At 42.9% G+C, this 20,106-nt stretch overlaps 1 protein-coding gene across 2 annotated transcripts; it reads right to left on the bottom strand.

Moving 5' to 3' along the window:
* Nucleotides 1-7,224: 7,224 nt before the first annotated feature.
* map2k7 (mitogen-activated protein kinase kinase 7) lies at nucleotides 7,225-19,412 on the bottom strand. 2 transcript variants are annotated; one of them, XM_076728061.1, is made up of 12 exons: nucleotides 19,217-19,383; nucleotides 17,362-17,409; nucleotides 14,162-14,306; nucleotides 13,699-13,765; nucleotides 12,822-12,935; nucleotides 11,866-11,985; nucleotides 11,506-11,613; nucleotides 11,200-11,379; nucleotides 11,005-11,085; nucleotides 10,296-10,438; nucleotides 10,133-10,178; nucleotides 7,652-10,011 (listed from the first exon to the last, which is right to left on the bottom strand). In XM_076728061.1, exons 1-12 carry the CDS (start codon nucleotides 19,338-19,340, stop codon nucleotides 9,868-9,870), a joined length of 1,320 nt encoding a protein of 439 aa, XP_076584176.1. In that variant the 5' UTR covers nucleotides 19,341-19,383; the 3' UTR covers nucleotides 7,652-9,867. The 2 variants fall into 2 exon arrangements, with proteins under 2 accessions (XP_076584177.1, XP_076584176.1); XM_076728062.1 differs by lacking the exon at nucleotides 17,362-17,409 and having other exon boundaries at nucleotides 7,225-10,011; nucleotides 19,217-19,412.
* Between the last annotated feature and the right edge of the window lie 694 nt (nucleotides 19,413-20,106).

Here is a 20,106-nt window from a genome sequence, read left to right as displayed (position 1 = left end):
AACTAGTCTGAATAAATATCTGCACATAGCCCTTGTTTCTTATTTTCATATTTTTTACTTTCAGATATATCTGGAGATTCAGTGTGAACAGAATGTGCACTTCAGTTTTCCCAAAAAGACTTTGCACACTGATATATGTTTATCAGTGTTAAATACATAAAAATGGGAAAATAAGCCACAGTACAGTCATTCTCAAAGACTGTGAAAAGGAGCTTCACCTACATACAGAGGTGTAAAGTAGGTAAGGTGCTTATATGTTGAGATAGTTATTATTATGTGTTGTATGATGGGAGCATCTGGTCAGATAGTGTTGTATATTGTGTGTGTGTGTGTGTGTGTGTGTGTGTGTGTGTGTGTATACCTGAAACAGGAGCAGGGGCGTGGCACTGCTGATGTGTCCAAGGTGGAAACATGACAGAAAACTCATAACTGGATGTGGACAGAGGACATAAATGTAAAGAAAGCAAAGCGAGGCATAAGGCTGTTATACAGAGTATCTTCTTTCAGTGACAAGTCAATGGGTCCGGTGTCAGTGCATGTAAATATGGTGCAGTTTGGCTCTGCCCTTGTTCTCTGGTTTTGTCTGTAAAAACAAATTAAAGACAAACTGATTGACAACAAAACATAAATGGTTCCAAACAAAGAAAAAGACATGATCTCAGTGTATTACCACAACACATCCCAAAATCAGGGGAAAAGTCTACCTGCACTTTGTCTCCCATCCGCCAATGAGCTTTTGGTTTAATTTCATACCATATATGGTCAGAGAGAGGAGCCAGAGAAAGAAACAGATTTCCAGAAAGAGAGAAGGCTTCAGAGCGGAGAGGTGGAGGGAGGCGTGGACTATTGTGTTTTTGCTGTGGTGTAAAGTTTCTTTTCAAAAGCCAGTCATTACCCCGAGCCCCAGTCCTCCTGTTGTTTCATATCTGTCACACATCAAAGATGGGCTGATAAATGTAGGGCGGCATGTCTCTGCATGAATGATGCAGAGCAAGGGCACACACACACCCACTGTTAGCATTATAAGATGTGTACACTGTTTTATGAATGGGTTTCAGTGTAGGCAATAAAATAAAAGTGTAATACACATAGTTCTAAGTCAGTGGCTTGTTTCAGAGAGGTAACAGATCAGGTGACATGTTGGGAAGGATATAAACAAACTTAGACCCAACCCTCAAAGAAATTTCCAAACTTAAAACTTCTCACATGATTGGCCATCGGTACACAGAAATCAGTCCCAGTCACACTGACTGTTCTGTCGGGAAGATCCCTTCTGAAAACAACTTTAAAGCAAGTTGTCAAATAAATACATAGAGAACAAAAGTTAGTATGAAACTGCTGCTTTGTGTTTCTATTCCTCTGTCACAAAACGATAAGACTCAGTAAAGGAACAGAAAGAGGAAACTTGGTATCAACGAGACTCTCACCTCAGCAGTAACACGTAACAGTGAAGAAGGTTTTTGCTACTATTTTACAAATTCATTGTACAGTTTGTGTTCTGTATTATGGTGTTTTATTGTGCATGCTGTGAAAATATATGTCACCTTGGAGGGTGGTTAAGCATCTGATTACGCTTTTTCACCCAGTCATCGTCCTGTTGGTGCATTTTTACAGCCACAGGGTACAGTCTGTTGTTACATCACTTCATATTTAAGGCAGCTGCCTGCAGCTGGCTGCGGGACAGGGAAACCGTCTCACACACCTCATAATGGCTTGAAGATCACAGTTTCTCTCTGCATAGTACACACACCAACCGTGGGTGTTTGTACCTTAACACCTAAACCAGAAAAAAAAAAAGTTTTTCAAGTTAGTTAACACAGCTAAAACATGCTTCATGTGCTGTTGTGTAAGATTTCAACTCGGAGCAGTCGTGTCAAGTCATGTCACGTCTTGCAGGTAATTGTGGTAAATTTCACTGCAGGGGAAAGTGCAGATAGGACATCTGCATGGAAGCTTATTCTGATGTGTCTGAACACATCGGCCTGCCTGGCTTTGGCGGTTAATGGGCAGATTTTACCTTTACTGTCATCAGAGTTATTTTAGACAAATGAGCTGGGTAGAAGTTAGATTTGAGACTGATCAACCAACCTCAAATCATGGATCCCAGGATAACAAACTATCAGAGTAAATAGTGCACCCCACTGTGGACAAAAGTGGCAATTACAAGCTGGAGTGCGTCCACAGATGGAGTATTTTTGAGCTGCATTGTTACAGTATTTCCAACCATTTGTATATGAGTACAATGATATTAAAATCATGTTGAGAGTCTGAGAATATGGAATACAGTCTGAAATACTGGGCAGCCCTCAGATTTTAGATGACGTTGAGTTTACTGCAGCGTGGAGCACTAAAATGAGTTCAACGTCCTCGGTGGCTCTGGTGGAGCTTTCTAAACCCAGTTAGAAAAGAAAAAAAAAAAAAACGTCACCATGACACATCAACTTTTTATGAGGTTTTATTTATTTATTTATTTGATTTTTAAGTGTTTTATTATTTTTTTTCTCCAAAAAAATCCTGAGGTATTCACAATATAATGGCATTTATTCTGTTTGAAATGAGACTGGGGGGGGGGGGGGGGGTAAAATACAGCCAAAAACAAAAACAAACCATCAAATAAAAATGAAAGGAAGGGGCGGTAAAGCTGTGTTGATTGATACAACTATCAAGACGATAAATCCATGGCATCGTACATACAAGAAGCCTTTGAACTGCAACAGCGGTGACTGAAGTCGATCCTCCCCCCCACCCTGCAAACTAGCAAAGTCATGCAATCTAGACCGAGGACTGCATTTAGAAAAACCAAGCAACAAACCTCAATGATAATTCAATGCAGGCGTGTCCCACCTTGCTAACGGGGAGTGCAGGTTAATAACAGGCCAATCAGTCCACTATCATAGTAGTTATCATCAGCTGAAATACGTAATACTTAAAACAAAAATATCTAGTCTGCTTTGTAGCTGATAAAAACCATCCAAGTTCCAGATAGGACAAGCTTTCGCTGTGAGTTATTAGCAAAGCACTAGAGTTCAAATACACCATGCTGTGGTTACTCAGCTTTAACCCATGAGCCGTCTGTTTGTCGGTGCCTTCTGAGAGGGTAAACAGCAAACAAAATAATGGATGTCAGTAAGTCAGACAGTCACAGTAAAGCCAGAAACATCGTTCCTTACTGTGCTGTCCGTTTCTATTTTAACCCGTTAACCTAATATTTTATTGACTGTACGTTAGTGTGATGGCTGAATATAATATTCTGCTTTCTGTACACAATGGTAAAATGCCAATGAGAGACTACTCCTCCACCTTGAGTCCTGTTTGCCCTCCACAACAAAGCAATACACATAAAAACAAATCAAAAAATAAACAAACCAAAAAAAAAAAACATACATATGACCAATAAATAAATATCAGTGAAAAAAATACACTGTAGAATCATTTTTCTTGCTCTGTGTCACAGATCTATGATTGATAAAATAACTGCTGTGACTGTAAAGAAAACACCCAATATTCTCCTCTCTGCACAACAATCTGCAACACAAAACAAAATAAAACCCATCGCAAGTGCAATGTCAGTTACGACAGTCTCAGCATTAGAGAGAAAAACAACAACAACAACAACAACAACAAAAAAAAAGCTCTGGTATTTGACCAATCAGCTCACAACTACAGCATCAGACAAACCAGAAAGAATAAAAAAAAACAACAACAACCAGGAAATAGAATAAAAAATAAAAAGCAGTGGGCAGGGATTAGGGGGGAAAAATTAAATAACAGCACACAATTTATGACCCAAACTGGGGTAACAAATAAATCGATCATGATATCTGATCAAAGGAAAACAATATATAATAATAATAATAATAATAAAAATACTATTAGACGTTCAGTTCAGAGGTTATCTTTACGTGGCGGTACGATACGGTGCACAGATACTACAGCTTAACGGTGAGAAGACGACGGCTGCTCCACCTCGCCAGCAAAAGAAACCTTCAGAGAGCCGGACGACACTGTCCGGCTCTCAGCGCTGTCTGGGATTACCCATTTATTTCTTTGTTCAATTTGGTGTCATCTTTGCCCTGAATAATAATAATAATAACAACAAAAATAATAATATAATAATAATAAAAACAGTAATCATAGTAATCAGAATAAAAAAAAAACAAAACAAAACAACGGACAAAAATAAAAGCTACTAATAATCACCATCGATAAAGACTTTTGGTAGACGAATAAACATCACGCACACACTCTCCGCTTGCACACACAGCTAACTGAAAAGAAAGACACACGGCACATGAATGAGGGGAAAACAGGACGTTTTTTTTTTTCTAACAAACACAGTCTGCTAATAAAGATACAGCTCCTCCTCTTCCTCCTCCTCCTCCTGCTCGGCAACTAGTGAAGGGTCCAAAGTGAAAAAGTATATTGCAAAATTGACAGACAACATTTAAAAAAAAAGGCAAAAAAAAAGTGTGTCTCTTCCTAAGTACACAACAATTCAACATTTTTTGCAAAAACAAAAATACAAACTATATGTGTAAAAATCATAAATAAGGATAAAGTTTTGTGCATCCCCACCCCGACCGACCGTTGTCTTGGAAGAAAAAAAAAACAAAACAAAAACAAAAACAATGGCAGTTACAACGGTGACAATAACATGCAATTGATATACTTTACAGCATTGATCTGTATCTCCCCCAAAACTACAAACCCCATCTAACCCCTGTCCCTCCCCAACCCCAATACAATCCTTAAATATTTGTCAGCTCATTCAAAACATATCTCTTGCTCTCTCTCTTCTCTGTGAACTAGCTGAAGGCGGTGATGTTGATCACACTGGGAGGGGGAGGGGGGGCTCGAAAAAGAAAAACACACTGTCGCTAACTCCAGTTTATCCCTAAATCTGTGTATGTACAGAAGGCTTTTTTCCCCATCGAAGCAAGCTGACATGGTTTGAATGACTGCATAGTGAAAATGATATTTGGTTTACTTACAGATGGGTTCACGACACACGCAAACACGCACGCACACACACACGCTCCCCCTCGGTGTGGAGGCACAGCGCAGGTACACGCTATGAACTAACTGTTATACTGTCCAACCCGGACCTCACGCCTCACGAGCTCATATACACATAAAGCCACTACTGGCAGTAGCAAGCATCGCTGTGCAGAACTGGTTAACTTTATACATTTGCTGTGTGTGTAGGTTAGTAATAAGATGTTCTGTTTCCTCTCTCTCACACACACACACACACACACACACACACACACACACACACACACACACACACATTTGACAGTCATTCTGCAGGTGCACACCTGGCCTGACATGATTGGTTTCACAGGGGTGTGGCGTGGCACCGTCACCCAATCAGGTGTTTGAATGGAAATGCACGCAAAACCAGCGTGGTGGAGCGAGTGTGTGCATGCGTAAAATACACATCAGCTTAAAAACAAAGACCCTCAACAGTGGGAGACTGGGTCCAGCTTCGTGTTTGGACACAAGATACACATACAGAGTTGGAACAGTGAACGTTGTACAGAGTCCTAGAGTGTTTCTGAAACTGCACCGATGAGTACACCTCAGCCTGTGCTGGCAGCGCCGTACAGCTGATGAATGCTAAGCACCAGATTCAGGTTTATATACAATAGTTTTAGCAGGGGGGGGGCTGAGCAGGTCTGTCACGATCAGCCCCAAATCCTGTCATCTGGATTTGAGTTCACAAGAGCAGGAACACCGATAACAAGAGTTCCTGTTCAGTGTTAAATCAGCTCCAGGTCACCGGCCGGTCTGCAGATTAAAACCCAACAAAGGCCGAGCTAACGGACCGCCAACTCACCATCACATCCGCTCAGCAGGCCTGTATCACGAAGCCACATGAGCCATCATAGGTTTTCTGGTATCATCAAGCTGGCTCACTTGTAATGGCAGTAGATCGTCTGCAGGGCTAACGGAGCAGATCTGATCTAAACCTGACCATGTGCTGGCCAATCAGATCACTGGAAGCACCGAGTCTTCATTCAGAAAGATTTACCGACATGGACACAAGTACAGAGTTTACGATAAAGTAACAAGAAACACATACAGAGTGTCTTAATGTATCAGTGGAGATTCTTTGATTTCCATGAGAATGATGTCATAGATTAAGAGTTTTTTTTTACACAACCACGTGTCCACTCCAGGGTTGAAACTCCACAGATTACAGATTAACACACTAACAGCCTAATTAGTGACTATTATAGCTGCATATTATTATTATTATATAAAGTTTAGTTTACTTATCACAAGGAGGGGGTGCCACTCAGCCCATCAAAACAGTATTGTGGTTTCTGTGGTGCTGGTGGGAGCTTTCCTACATTAGGAAAAAATAGATGATCATCGAGGTTCTTTTCAGGGTAAACACAGCAGAGCTAGACTGACGCATCAGCTTACGTTCACTACAGATATATCAGCATGGGTGTATATATCGCTGTTAGGTAACAAGACATTGCAGTTGGCTTTACAGAGGTTACATTTGATTGGTTTGGGATTAAGAACTCATATCTGGACTGAAAAACCCACAGTTGACAGAGCCAGAGCCAGTTGATAATGAGCTGTGCGACACCAGTTATGCAGGATGGCTAACGTTCAGCGGCGGTGAAGCCAGGCAGCCCACAGAGATCCACTCGAGGCTGCGTTTGCTTCCTGATACAGGCCTGCGGTGAGGTGATTCACTGGAGGATGAAGGTTAAGATGGCTGCTTGTGTTGCTGGGGCCTTGTCATGTGTTTGTTTAACAGTCTCCCCCTGTACAGTATACTGTATGACACACACACACACGCAGCATTGCTATACTGTAGCGCACCCCACCCCCGCCTCACCCTCTCCCACTAACTATAGAGAGATTTCATATATACCATAGCTGAGAGTAATCCATTATAATGTCAATAACAATAGTCATAACAATAACAGCAACGCTCTTTCATATTTTTTGTTGAGTTGTGGACACCTTTGGTGTGAAATGTCAAGGTTGTCAAGCTTGCAGGCAACCTGTGAACAGATGGAGGGACGGATGGACAGAGTGAAGAATGGACGTGACAAAAAGCATCTGGACAGACAGACAACCCCTCTAATCATATCTACACTGTACAGACTTTAGTGTGATGTCATGGCATAAATGACGAACTACTTCCATTACACAGAGAGCTACATTTGAGGTGAGTTGTGTATTTGTATTTTGTTTGTTAGTACTTTTTGTGAAGCCGACCTCCCTGCACTTTCTCTTCGAATCCGTCTCACCCTCTCTCACTTGCTTTTGCCCTCTTCAGACTTGCCCTTCTGTATTTGGTAACGTGTTGACATTGCATTATTTCACTTATTTGGCTTAAAAGAAAAATAATAAAATATTTATCCTTTGGGGAAAAGAAGTGGCAGCAGCGTCTAAAGCAATAAAAAAGTAGCAGCAGTAGCAATGTAAATAAATAACATTGTTTGAACAGAACAGTAAACATCATAAACACAACGCGCTAACTCACTCGCTAAACTCATAATTGGTAGGTTGGTGTAACACCATGAAAGCTTTTCACAACAACCAGCTAGCGTCAGAGCTCGGCAGTCCTGTGAAACTCAGGCTGACGTTTTCCTTCCTTGTTTCCTATCGTTTTTTTTTTTTTACACACTCACTTGTCATCACCTGTCATCCAACTCCAGTCTGTCTCTGACTTTTCTTTAACTTCCCATCCCACTTTCTGAGCGCTCCCTGTCTTCCTTCTCACCTCACTCCGTCCTCTCCTCTCGTTTTCCTGTCGTTTCACTCTCACTCATCTTATCTGCCATCTCGACAACATTCCCGGATCTCTCTGTCACTCTCGGACACTTAACGGTTTCCTCTCTCTATCGTTGCTGGTCCTCAGTTCTCCGTGTCTAGCAGTGATTTGGTTTGGTGCGTGACGGGGTGTGGGAGGTTTGAGTCTACACATCGAGCAGGCTTTGGCTGTGGCCCTGCCAGAGGGGAGGCAGAAGGACTAAAGTTCATCTCTGCATCGCAGTTTCAAACACTTTGATCAGTTCAGGTGTGCCTGATGTCTACAGCCTGACACACAGGGGTCTCAAAGTTATAGACTGAATGAGCACTTGACAAAATAAAAACATTACAAGATGAATCAATAATGGAATCACTGACACCGCTCGTTGCACCCCGGGAAAAAGTAGATGAATGTTTCAAGTGGAAATGGGGGTTGATGTCGGGGTGAAGGGGGGTAACAGAAGAAAATGCAAGTATATTCATTCAGTCTATGACGGAGACTTGAAAGCAGATAACAAAAAGCAGACTTTAGAGTCAATTCTAAATACTGTGAGACCCCCGCTCTCCATTCTGAAAACACCATAACATGCTCGACATGCCTTTGTCTGTGTTTCTTAACGTGTGACATTTTCACAGGAGCAGGTCAAAATCTCTTGGCCTCCACCAACAACAACCTACACGCAGCCTTTGGTCTGATAACACTGTGGAGCATCTACATCACACTGAACGGCAGAGGCAGACAGAGAGGCGGACACAGAGGAAGAGGTAGACAAACAGAGAGTGTAGTAAAGAAATGCTCCACAGGTAATAAGATCTACCCCATTTCTATTCTTTGTACAAGACAGGCTCCCGTTCTGCATCTTCTCAATGAAAAAGCACTCTGCTCCCATTTTTACCTCCAACCTCTCCTTTCTCACACTGGTAACGGTTATTCAAAAACAGTCATCAACAAGAGTAAAACTCCCCTCTTCTTCCACTTTCCCTACTTTTCTCTCGCACAGAGTCCGACACTCCTCCTTTCTAACTCATCTTTTCTCCTCTTAGCATCCCTCCATCTCTCGTAGCACTCTTTTAGTTCATCTACCTCATTCTGGAAACACAAAACCCATAAACAACTCCTTTTCTACAAAGCTAAAATGCAACGCTAATTTTTTTGTAATTCTTTTTCAGTGTTTTTCCCCCAATTATGCAGTTGCTAAATACCATGACGGCTATTCTAAATGATTTACTATCCTTACATGTTAAAAATGAAGCACAGCCAACATATTAATTCATTCTTGTTTGTGTGATACAGCTGTAGTGTCTAGGTGATTGAATGACTAGGAAATATAATCTCACTTGTAAAACAACCAGTGACTGTGTCTTGATATTGATACACTCTCACACACACTCACTTACTCACTCACACACACACAGATACAGCCTGAGAATGTGTGATAGTAGAAACACCTGAAGAACCATAATTGCACCAGACATCGTTGTGTCCGCCATAACGTTTATGTACAAGAGAGATTCAGGTTTGCTAATGTAGTAGATGCTTTGTTCCAGTGTGTAGTGACTACTCTGTTGACTAATCCAATGACTTGGATCAATGCTGGAGACAGACATGTGGGTGAAAAAAAGTGGAGGAAATGTAGGAATACATACAAGACACACAAACAGTTTGTATGCAAGCGTGTGGCTGTTTAGACCCACTGTGATGTGACGTGATCGGGTGGCAAGACAAACAGTGTGTAAACGAATGAAGCTAACTACAGTGTGCACCTTTTTCTCTTTCCCCCTTCCCATGTCTGCCTGTCCAGATTCAACACACTGATAAACAGAACCACCTGTGTCATCCATCCATCCATCAGTCCATCTCTCCGTCCATCTGTCCATCCAGAGTCCTCCATCGAGTCTCCGTCTCTCTCCGTCCTCTGTGGGCTCCTCAAGTGATCCGTTGGACAGATGGACAGGTGGGTTGGGTCTAACGCTAGGCTTAGCTGCTAACGCTGGACTAGACTAGGACAGACTGAGTCTGGGCTTGGCAAAGCTAAAGCTAGGCTAGACTAGCGTCTGGCTAAGCTAACGCCGGGCTGAGCTAGGCTACCTACTGAAGAGCGAGTGGAGCTGGTGCTGATGGCTGTAACACTGGCTGCTGCGAGGTGACTCAGTGCGATCCATCACCGTCTGGAACCAACCAGCCACGTCCACCTCCAGCACCTCGTAACGCCGGATGAAACTATGCTCCTGGATGAGGGAGACAGACCGAGATACAGAGGGAGGTAGACAGTTTAGTTACATTTGACCATTGGGCAATTCTGGTGAATCTCAACAAAATGTTTGTTGCTCATTGTGACTGGTGTCTTACCAGCAACTGGTGGTATTTTGGCCTTTTTCTGTGATCCTTTGTGAGGCTGTGGAAAGACACACACGGAGTGAAGTCGCAGTAAATTAATTTTAAAAGACACATTTTCAGATACATTTTATATCAAAACAGCACATTTCTTCATATGAGTGAGATTTGTGCTCACCAGTCTTTGACGAAGGACTGGAAGTCAAGGGAGAAGCCCATGCTGAGAGGCAGCAGAGGAGGATCTTCCTGCAGCACTTTGGTAAGAACCTCAAAGTCTGTCTTGCAGTTCTTGTAAGGAAACTGTCCCGTGGCCAGCTCCACCTGAGGACACAACAACCATTTACATCCACTGTCCACTGGAAAAGGGGTCTTATCATTTAACCACTCCTGTCTCTGCTCACAGCTGTAGAATAATGGATGATGCTTTAGGAGAATACTAGAGATGAGCCAAAACACCCCTTGCCTCACATAAAATAAAAAAATCATCTGTCATATTGGCTTTCAAACAAGGGTAGCAGTACACTCTAAACTAGCAAGCTTTGACTACGAATGCTGGTCTGAGGTCAGTGCATCAGCAGACCATGCTGACACTGTGCTTACACCCACAAGTTTAAGACTTGATACAAATATCATACACCAAATGTTCAGCTGCTCCTTCCTCATCTTAGAGTGCAAATATGATACTGAGGGGAGTGAAAACTGCAGTTGTTACTACAGACATGTCACGCTATTATTACTGCTATTACAGGTATAACATAAATAAATAAATGAATGAATGAATGAATGAAATAAAGCTAAATCTTTCGCCCCTTAACAGTCCACTTTGAAAACAAGTGCAGGTGCTCTGCTTTTATTGTAAAAAAAAAAAAAAATGAAAGCAGTTTTACCAGAGAGATGCCAAGACTCCACACGTCTGCCCGGATGTCATAGTCAGGCTTGGTGGGATCTGGAGGGTCTATTCTCTCAGGCTGCAAAACAGAAAAAGCTCTGTTAAAGGAATCAGTGTGTGTATCATGCAAACTGGGATTTGTGTGTAAGATACTAGTAGCATTTTGAGTGTAGAGCGCCTGGGTTTCACTCACCGCCATGTAGGCAGCACAGCCGGCGCTGCGGGTCTTGGCTTTAGAGTCGACGAGGCGTCCGCTGATGCCGAAGTCGCACAGTTTGATCTGACCTTTAGCGTCCAGGAGGATGTTGGAGGGTTTCACATCCCGGTGGATGACACCATGTTTCTCTTTCAGGTACAGCAACGCCTTCACTATCTGGAGCAGAAACACACACACACACACACACACACACACACACACACACACACACACAGTAAGACTATAAGAACAAAACTATAAAGTGTTACATTTTCCCATCTGTGTGTGAGTTTCTTCACTTACTGCCACTGTCATCTTTCCAAGGATTCGCTCTGGAATGGGGCCCTGGATTCTCTTCTTCAGCTTCTCAGCACATGTTCCCATCAGCTCCATGGCAATGAATACATCCGTCTATACACAAACACACATACACATCCAGATTTAACCCGTTCAGTTCAGAGTGTACCGCAGGGGAGTTTACTGAAACACAGAGCGCAAGCAGTCACATCGGATGGAAACATGAAAACAAACCTGAGGCTGCAGTTTGTTTGGCGTGTTCAAACAGACAGTTAAAGTGTGGAAGTACTCTGATTACTGGTATCCTACTATTCTTGTTGCTATAATACAAGAACAAAATATACAGACAATTTTGGGGATACCTACATTGGTAACTATGGCGCCATAGCACTGGATGATGTAAGGGCAGTCATGACTCTTGAGCACCACATCCAGGTCCATCAGGATCCTCTTGTTCTCATCCTTGTTTCCTGTGCGACGCATTTGCTGGTGACACACACACACGCACACAAAGACAGATAAGATTCTTGACAGTGTTTGAGGACACACACCATGCTAGGTGTGCACATTAAGAAACAAGCCATTAGGAAATCACAAAACAAAGACTCCTCTGGTGAGCTGATTGACTCCCTAATTGTTTAACAGCCGGGATGGTTACAATTAAGTCATCTCTTAAATAGGAGGCTTGTTATGTGGGGCTGTTGTTCTGACTGAGCTGTTAAACTAGTCACAATTAAAGCACAACAGAAGATCAGAGCTTTGCCAGGCTGAGCACCAAGTCTGTACTGTCTGAGAGTGTTCTTCGTGTCTTTACTGTCAAGACATCACCAGCCCACACATTACCTTTACCAAAAAAGGTTCAGCTTGACTAAAACGATAGGATGCGAGTCACTCATTTGACATCACGGCATCAGCAGCACAATCACAGACATACTGTCAATTTTACAGAGCTTCAAACTATCAGTGCCATACTGTATCATTTAGGGTGTTTTAATGATTTTCTTGGGTCTCTGATCTCTTTCTGGATTATGGACCAATGAATTCTTGTTGAAAACTAAATGTGCTGTTGATCAATAAATTTTTGATGTATTTCATATCTCATTATAATATTATTATAATTATCTTTAATAACTGTTGATGTCTACAATTTGTCCCATGTATATTTGTATTTGCGGATCCTAGAATGAGAGGAAACAGTAACAGCTGAAGCTAACAGGGATCATATGGACACACAATAAACTTATGCCATGCCTCCAGAGGAAAGGAGGTACTGATAAATGTGTTGTGTGAACAGTGACCTGGTGAGTGCAGGAGGGTCTTACTTTGACAGCGATGACATGGCCGGTTTTCTTGAATCGCACTTTGAAGACCTGTCCACAGGTCCCGCTGCCGATCTCTCCCTCGCTGATCAAGTCTGTCACCTCAGCTGGATACCGCTGTGGACAGACAAGGCGTCACAAACGCAGATAAAACAAGACTTTAGATCATTCTCAAGATAGCTTTACTGGTTAAAATGCAAATTCTTCAAGCTGAACAGAGATGAGAAGCCAGTTGTACTCTTTGTATCGTAAGGCAACAGTAAAACCCTCTGGGCCATTTACGAACAAATGTTTTGGTGTTTAATTAAGCTGCTCCCCCACTGGCCATGTCTGAGAATACCGACACACAGTGGGACGATGCATCATTTCCGTGCCTCGTTAAAATCAGACCATTGGTGACTGAGACGCTGCGAGCGACATCTCATCAAGTGAATGATGTAACTACCCCTCTGGGCTAATGAGAGAAGTAAAAACAATCTGGAGTGCAGCAATGAGTCAAATCATTTCAAGCATCTTCAAACTGAGACTGGCGCTGACTATGACACTGGATCTGAAGGCTGGAGGAGCGAGGAGAAAAAAAAAAAAACACAAAACAAGCAAAAAGAGGCCAACCTGAAGTCACTGTCCTCGAACACACATCTCACAGCTTTCGAGTCTTTAGAATATTCTATTCATTGTCAAAGAGGAAAAGACAGCCAGGGAGAGCTGTTGTGTTCTTGGTAGTGTGTCTATTCTGATCAAGGACATTTCAGTGGTTTGGATGTTTGCTTTAAAAGGGTTTTAGCCCTGACCTAGTTTAACGATGGTTTCTGTTTTATGACCAGCTAACCAGCATGCCTGCTTTTCAAACTCAACATGTGTCTCTGTGTGCAAATCTCACCTGACCGTCGATCTTCAGATAACCCGTCTGTTTCATGATCTCCTGCAATTTCTGGTCAATCTCTGCACTGTGGGGACAACACACACACAACAGCACATAATGTCATGGAGCACAAATGCTATTTCAAGGATGTTTCACTGTGAAATGTCGGCAGTGAGATGAGAGTGAGACTTCTGACTCACAAATGGATGCTACATGTCTCTCTGTACATCTCTTCCACCCACACACGTTGCATGTGGATCCATTATGTGTGACATAACCAGCTCTTACTTTAATGACCCTTGATTCTGCTCACTCCCCAGTGTTTGTATGTTGCTGTGGTCGTGTACATGTTCACGTGACAAGCTTGGGTGTATATATGAAAGATCACGTTTGAAGCCACACAAACACTGTTTTTAGACCACTGTAAATACAGTCTCTCATTAATCATTGCTCAGATGAACGTTACCATGTGTCCACATACTTCTCTAGGCTCTTCTGCAGGCCGTACGGAGGTGTGGGCAGGGTGAGCATGTGTCGCGGGCGGCTGGGGTAAGGGTGGTGCTGAGGCGAGCTCTCTGAAGACGATGAACGGCTGCCTCCATCGTTGGCCAGCGGCAGCTGGAGTGCTGGGGTGGGGAGTACATGGCACATTAGACACAAGCAGGAGAACAGAAAGAATGGTGCAAAATGTTTGGCACCACAGGAGGGCATGCCAGAAGGTGTAAGATGGCTCTGTTTATTATGCATTTACTGATGGGTTTAAAGCACCAATAGAGAAGATGATAATGTTTTACTACGCCTGCTTTATTAGCTTTGTTTAACTAATTTCAGTGTTCTCTTTGACTTTGCATTGTTTCCCTTCCTTCCTACCTTCTGGCCTTCAGATTTCTTTTCATAATGACTAAACCAAAGTCTGATGAGAAAGAATATGATCTATCATGTCTTGTGTAGCACCAACTGAAGAATATTTCCCATGAGACACTAAGAGAAATTGGCCCTGGTGAGATCCAAGAGTTCTTTCACCATAGCCTGCTATCTAGACCCTGCGTAGCATATGAACTTGCTGTTTTTATTTCCACAAAGTTACAGCTTTGTTTTTGTTTCACTGATGTCCCGACCTAATGTTAAAACAAACAGGACGGTTATCTCAGAGCAAAAGCAACACCATTCTCAGGCAGGGAGAGACAGCACAGGGTTAGCCCACAGCTCGGGAGGTACAGTTTAGGGATGTGGAGGTCCACAGTTTGTTTCTAAAGGAAAACTATGGTTTACTAAAACTTGGGCCTTGTTTTATTAACTCCAGCCATTGGTTTTATCTGTTTTGATAGCAGTGTTTCCATTAAAGGGACTGCTGAGAGCAACATTACAAAAATACAACAGTATGAGCAGCCACTTTATTCATAGGGTCCCCATTGCTCACGTTGAGCTAAAACCAAAAACTGAGCACAGCAGTAATGTCGTTCATTGAACAGGAAAAAATGTGCTCAACTATGGCAAGCATGGTAGTTCAAAGTTAACCCAGGAAGTCAATCTGAACAATAGAAATCTAATGGACAGACTGGTGGGTAATAATTTTACTGTTCATTTTTGTTTGTTTGGTTTACAACCCAACCTGTATGATCATTTAACTGCTTTGTTTGTTTCCTCATTGGACACCTCTGTAGCAATGTCACCGTGTTCCCAGATCTCAGAAAGTATTACACCATGTTATCATAACCGAACTGATGGCTGGAGCAATGAAAATAAAACTCAAGTTGTATTAAACCGCAGTTTGACATTAAAGCCAGTATCATCCGCACACAGCCAAACAGCGTGGTTGATACTGCTAAATGACTTTATAACCTTGGATGCCAAACTGACAGTCGTAGCAGCAGTTCACAACTAACTGGAACTGAAATCCAAAATCGATAAAGACGTCACAACATGCTTGAAGCTCCGTAAAACCATTGGTTGAAATCATGCGTTCCGGAAACATGTTAAAACAATGCTGACCTTGGAGTACGTGGAATCGAGTACAAACTCATTCTCAACTTGAGATATTAAAGAATTTCAGGGGAACAATCTAAAGTAATATTAGTACAGACATGTCATGCAACCAAATGCTCACACAGAAAGTCAGCAGCTGTGATGACCTTGCCAACTCTGAACACTGAGTATGGCTTTAGACCCCTTACTGCGAAGCGTTTAAGTCCCTACTTATAATCAATATCACAACAGTCACTTTTTAAAAACCAGTTCAAAACTATTTGAGGACCATGCAGCTGTTATTATTATCATTTTCATTCTTGTTATAGTAGCAGGATGGCAGCTCTTCTGAGAGTGCCAGCAGGTGTTTGTATCCATGAGTCACCTGTGGAGGGATCAGCCTGTGAGGGGAGAAACAGTTAGTGAAGGGGAGGAGGTGTTAGTATGAAGAGGAAGGAAAACTCAGGCAGTCTTTGGCACAAATCACAGCTCCATAGTTCGACTGGCTCCAGATGGACAGATGAGGGGATAGACGGGCAGACAGAGCGAGGAGAGGGGGAGACACATAGATACTCGCAGGCACTGCTGCACCGCCTCCCGCTCATACAGTGCTGCTGCAAAAGGAAGGAGGGGGATGCCAGAAGATGAATAACAGGCAAACGACATCAAACAGTCCGATGTGAGGGAGAGAGAAATAGAAGAGACATTCGGCCAAAACTGCATAGCACAGACTAAGCTGGAAGTCAGACAGTCAGTCGGTCGGACTCGGACAGGAAGGCAAGTCTTCAGTCGCCACACAAAGAAAACAGAGAGAGAAAGAGAAGGCAGAGTGTTCACAGCACTCCTGCAGACGGACCAGTGGGGATGCCGGATTAGAGACTGTGTCAAACAAAACACAACCCAAAACATCATGTCGTGCAGAAAAGCCACATGCACCGTGATTCTCTGCCTCCAGCAAAACGAAGGTTAATCATCTGACACGCATCCACGCACACACATACACGGTGAACATCAACACACACCAACACTGCCCTGCCACTGGCACAGACACACAGACAGAGAGAGGAGGTGGAGGGGACGGAAAGATGGAGGGAGGATGTGATTTGAGGGGAGGTGTAAATAACTGCTGGGCTAAAATATCAGAACTGGTCAAGGACTGGTTTCACAGACGTGGATTAAAGCGGAGACTCTTACTCTTAACCAGGCACGGGTGTGAAACAGAGTAAGAGGTGTGAAAGCAAGTACAGTATGTGTGTGTGTGTTTGCTGGGAGAAGGTTTGAAATGAAAGACAATTTGACGGTAATTTGGGAGCAAGTTAAAAGTTGTGGTTAATCCATGTCTTTGACACCAAACTTGTCAACTGACACTAACATAAGTTACTTCTTGATGTTTTTTCAAAGACAACCTCATCTCGTATGTCTGGCTGAAACACAATATGGCCCTACATTTGTTGGAATTACTTTTACAGCCACTTGTTTCAGAACTAACAGATCTTTTTATCCACAGTTTGTAATTTTTAGACTCTAAACTCCACTGGATGTCGGAAATATGCATAAAAGGGTTAAAAAGACAAACATGAGTAATCAGGCTATCTTCTCTGACAGGTTTAAAAAAGTGAGAAAGAAGAACTTGGGGGGGGGGGGTGAAGAAATGGGGGTGCAGAGGTGGTTGGGGTGGGGGTGCAGTGGCACAGAGAGCGATGGATTGAATGATACCTGCACGCTGGGAGGGGGCTGGAGCAGGACTGAGCTGGATCACGATGACTAGACAGAGGAAAGAAATACACACACACGCACATTACTGCACTGTTCTACTGAGACAGTCACACGTGCTCGCACATACATGCTCCATCATATAACAAACATGAAAAAAAAAACAGACTTCCTGACTTCTGTAATTCCTTTGTTTTCTTCACACCTTAACAAAAGAGGTGTATACATGAGGATAATGCTGGCAGCATTCTACTGCTTTGCTTTACTGTCAGTAAATCCTATAAAATGACCAAAATGAACAAAGTGCTTAGAGCATCTTTCAATATTTTCTGATTTCCCCACCCTGTGTGTCGCACTCAGCTCCGATCCCACTAGTTTTTATTGAAATATATTTGAAATTTCTGAGCCCTTCCCCAAAAAACAGCTGGTAACTGATGTGTTTAGCACATATTCCTTAAGCAGGAGTAAATATTTCTTAATACACATGCCAGAGAGTGGCTCATTGGTGAGGTTTTCATAGGGATGACTTTAATAATAACACTACAATTAAATGACTGCTCACGTGGTGGACCATCAGGTTCAGTGCTGAGCTGGAGCATTACTAGTTTTGGTCAATGTCACTGAGGGATGCACAGTCCATATTTGTTAGTATATTAATATTAATAGTATGTAAATGAGATTTGTTGACAGTAAGAAACACATTCAGAATAATCACCAGCATTTCCTTGAACCCATTCACACTCACATAATCATCCTCACTGACAGTTCATGAACCCTCGCAAAACATTTCTAAAAGAACAAAACAGGAAAAAGCAGCTTGTGGTCATGTCACGCAAACCTCATCTGAACGTACAAGAAGTGATGACTTGAAAGAGAAAAAAACATCATTTTTGTGCAGTCAGTGAGTGAACACAGTGTCTTATATTGTCAGCTAGCAGTTTGAAAAGTTCACCATCGCACACTGGAAGGTTTATAAAGTGTTTTCTGTCTCCAGCAAAGTGTTTATTTCAGTGTTACACGTCAGTCAGCGCAGGCATGGCGCACACTGCCCGGCTGAACTCCCCGGGCTGTTCGTCTGAGTTTTCTCCTCCACACGGTTCAAGGGCCCAACAATACTGTTTCACCAATTCTTACAACGCTCACTTCATATTCCCTTAATGCCGTGAGGGACTTCATTCATGAGTCCGCGTAAGGCTGCTGAAATGTTAACACTATCTGTGAAGCAGTGCTTGTTTGTACACCATAGTATCACAAGTAACGGCTGGTAACGTATGCTGAACGTTAGCTACATCTGGTAGCTTGCACAAATTAGCGGCTGTTTCGTCAAGGGGTCAAAACTGGCAGTGAAAATTGACTTTGCCGCAAGAGTCACAAGTAGAACACGCTTCTTGATAATTACACTAAACTACAGATGAGCTGGGAATGCATGGCACCTCCGTGTTATATCATAAACAGGCTGGAAACGACATCAAATATTCAGTTTGACGCTGGGCCTGCCATCGACTATCACTCGGATTGCTAGCCTGCTAGCCTAGCATGTTTGACAGGACAGAATCAGAGCAGATTTCGGGACGTGACTGCCTGAGAGATATTTCATGACAGCGCTTCGTTTTTTAAATGTTCCGCTTTACTCACTGTAGAAATAGTCTCACTTGTTAAGTAACGTTGTGCGATTTAACAGTAAAATCAACCGACCAAACTGAGTCGGTGTTTGTTTATGTAGCTAGCCTGTTAGCATGTAGTAGCTAGGAGAAGCATAACACCCCCACTCCTTGCCACCCTCCCTCCGCCTCTCCGATCTTTCCCCCTGCTATTCTGGCCGTTACCGACTCCCCGGTCCTCCCCGGTGGACACTCACTCGGCCTCGGACGTGATCGCTGTGGACTCATGTCGATGTTGAGGTCGATTCTCCGGCGAGCTTCCTCATTTTCCTGCTTTAGTTTCTCCTCGATTCGCGACAGCCTCTGTTCCAGCGACGACATCTTGAAAAATTGAGCACCATGTAGTTCCCAGCAGAGCTCTCGACTCCCCTCTATGGCAGGCAGACAGACAGGACCAGCAGCGCGCGCACACACACACACACACACACACACACACACACACACACACACACACACAGACTGACAGTGGAGACACACACACACACACACACACACACACACACACACACACACACATATTACAGAGTTGTACCTTTACAGTCATTAATAGTTCATAGTCTTTTACCCAGTTAATACAGGTGAGGTTATTAAGGAGACCTGTCCTTCAAGTGAGCTGACGAGCCGGAATTGAAGAGTCCAGGAAAATTAAGCTCATCAGCAGTTGAATAAACCTCAGTTAAATAACCTCAAGTCAAGGTCCCCTGGTTTGCTGTGGAGCTTTCAACCACATCATAAAATTGAGTTTTCTCAGCGATCAAAGAGCCATCCGGACTGTGCACAGACTTCACATCCATGTCAAACCTTCAGCTCTTGACCTCACTTGTGAGGACGCTTTGGACCTTAGCAGAAGGTCTTCATCAGGAGATGAAGGGGGTTTGCTCAGCCTCCATGGACCCACAGATGTTTAAACTTCTGTTATTTTTTTAACATCTACAGTTTGATGAGAATTGAGCCAGCGTCGTTTTGCTGAGGACACTATGCGTTATGGTCCAAAGCTCCAGACCAGGTGAGAAAGTAGAGCTTGAGCTGAGTTTGTGTCATTTCATAAGGTCAGAATGCTTTGAAGGGATGTTTATCAAAAACTGCT

The sequence above is a fragment of the Chaetodon auriga genome, chromosome 4 (genome assembly GCF_051107435.1).
Source record: "Chaetodon auriga isolate fChaAug3 chromosome 4, fChaAug3.hap1, whole genome shotgun sequence".
Lineage (NCBI taxonomy): Eukaryota > Metazoa > Chordata > Actinopteri > Chaetodontiformes > Chaetodontidae > Chaetodon > Chaetodon auriga.
The sequence above is the reverse complement of the archived record's forward strand: the minus strand, read 5'-3'. Positions and strand labels throughout refer to the sequence as shown.

What these genes read in the sequence shown, in the direction of transcription:
- map2k7 (XM_076728061.1), bottom strand. Translation starts at nt 19,340, where the DNA reads ATGTCGTCGCTGGAACAGAGGCTGTCGCGAATCGAGGAGAAACTAAAG. An exon ending in GCGATCACGTCCGAGGCCGA is followed by an intron (nt 17,410 to 19,216) that starts GTGAGTGTCCAC and finishes TCCTCTGTCTAG; the next exon opens with TCATCGTGATCCAGCTCAGT. An exon ending in ATCTGAAGATCGACGGTCAG is followed by an intron (nt 12,936 to 13,698) that starts GTGAGATTTGCA and finishes GTCTGTCCACAG; the next exon opens with CGGTATCCAGCTGAGGTGAC.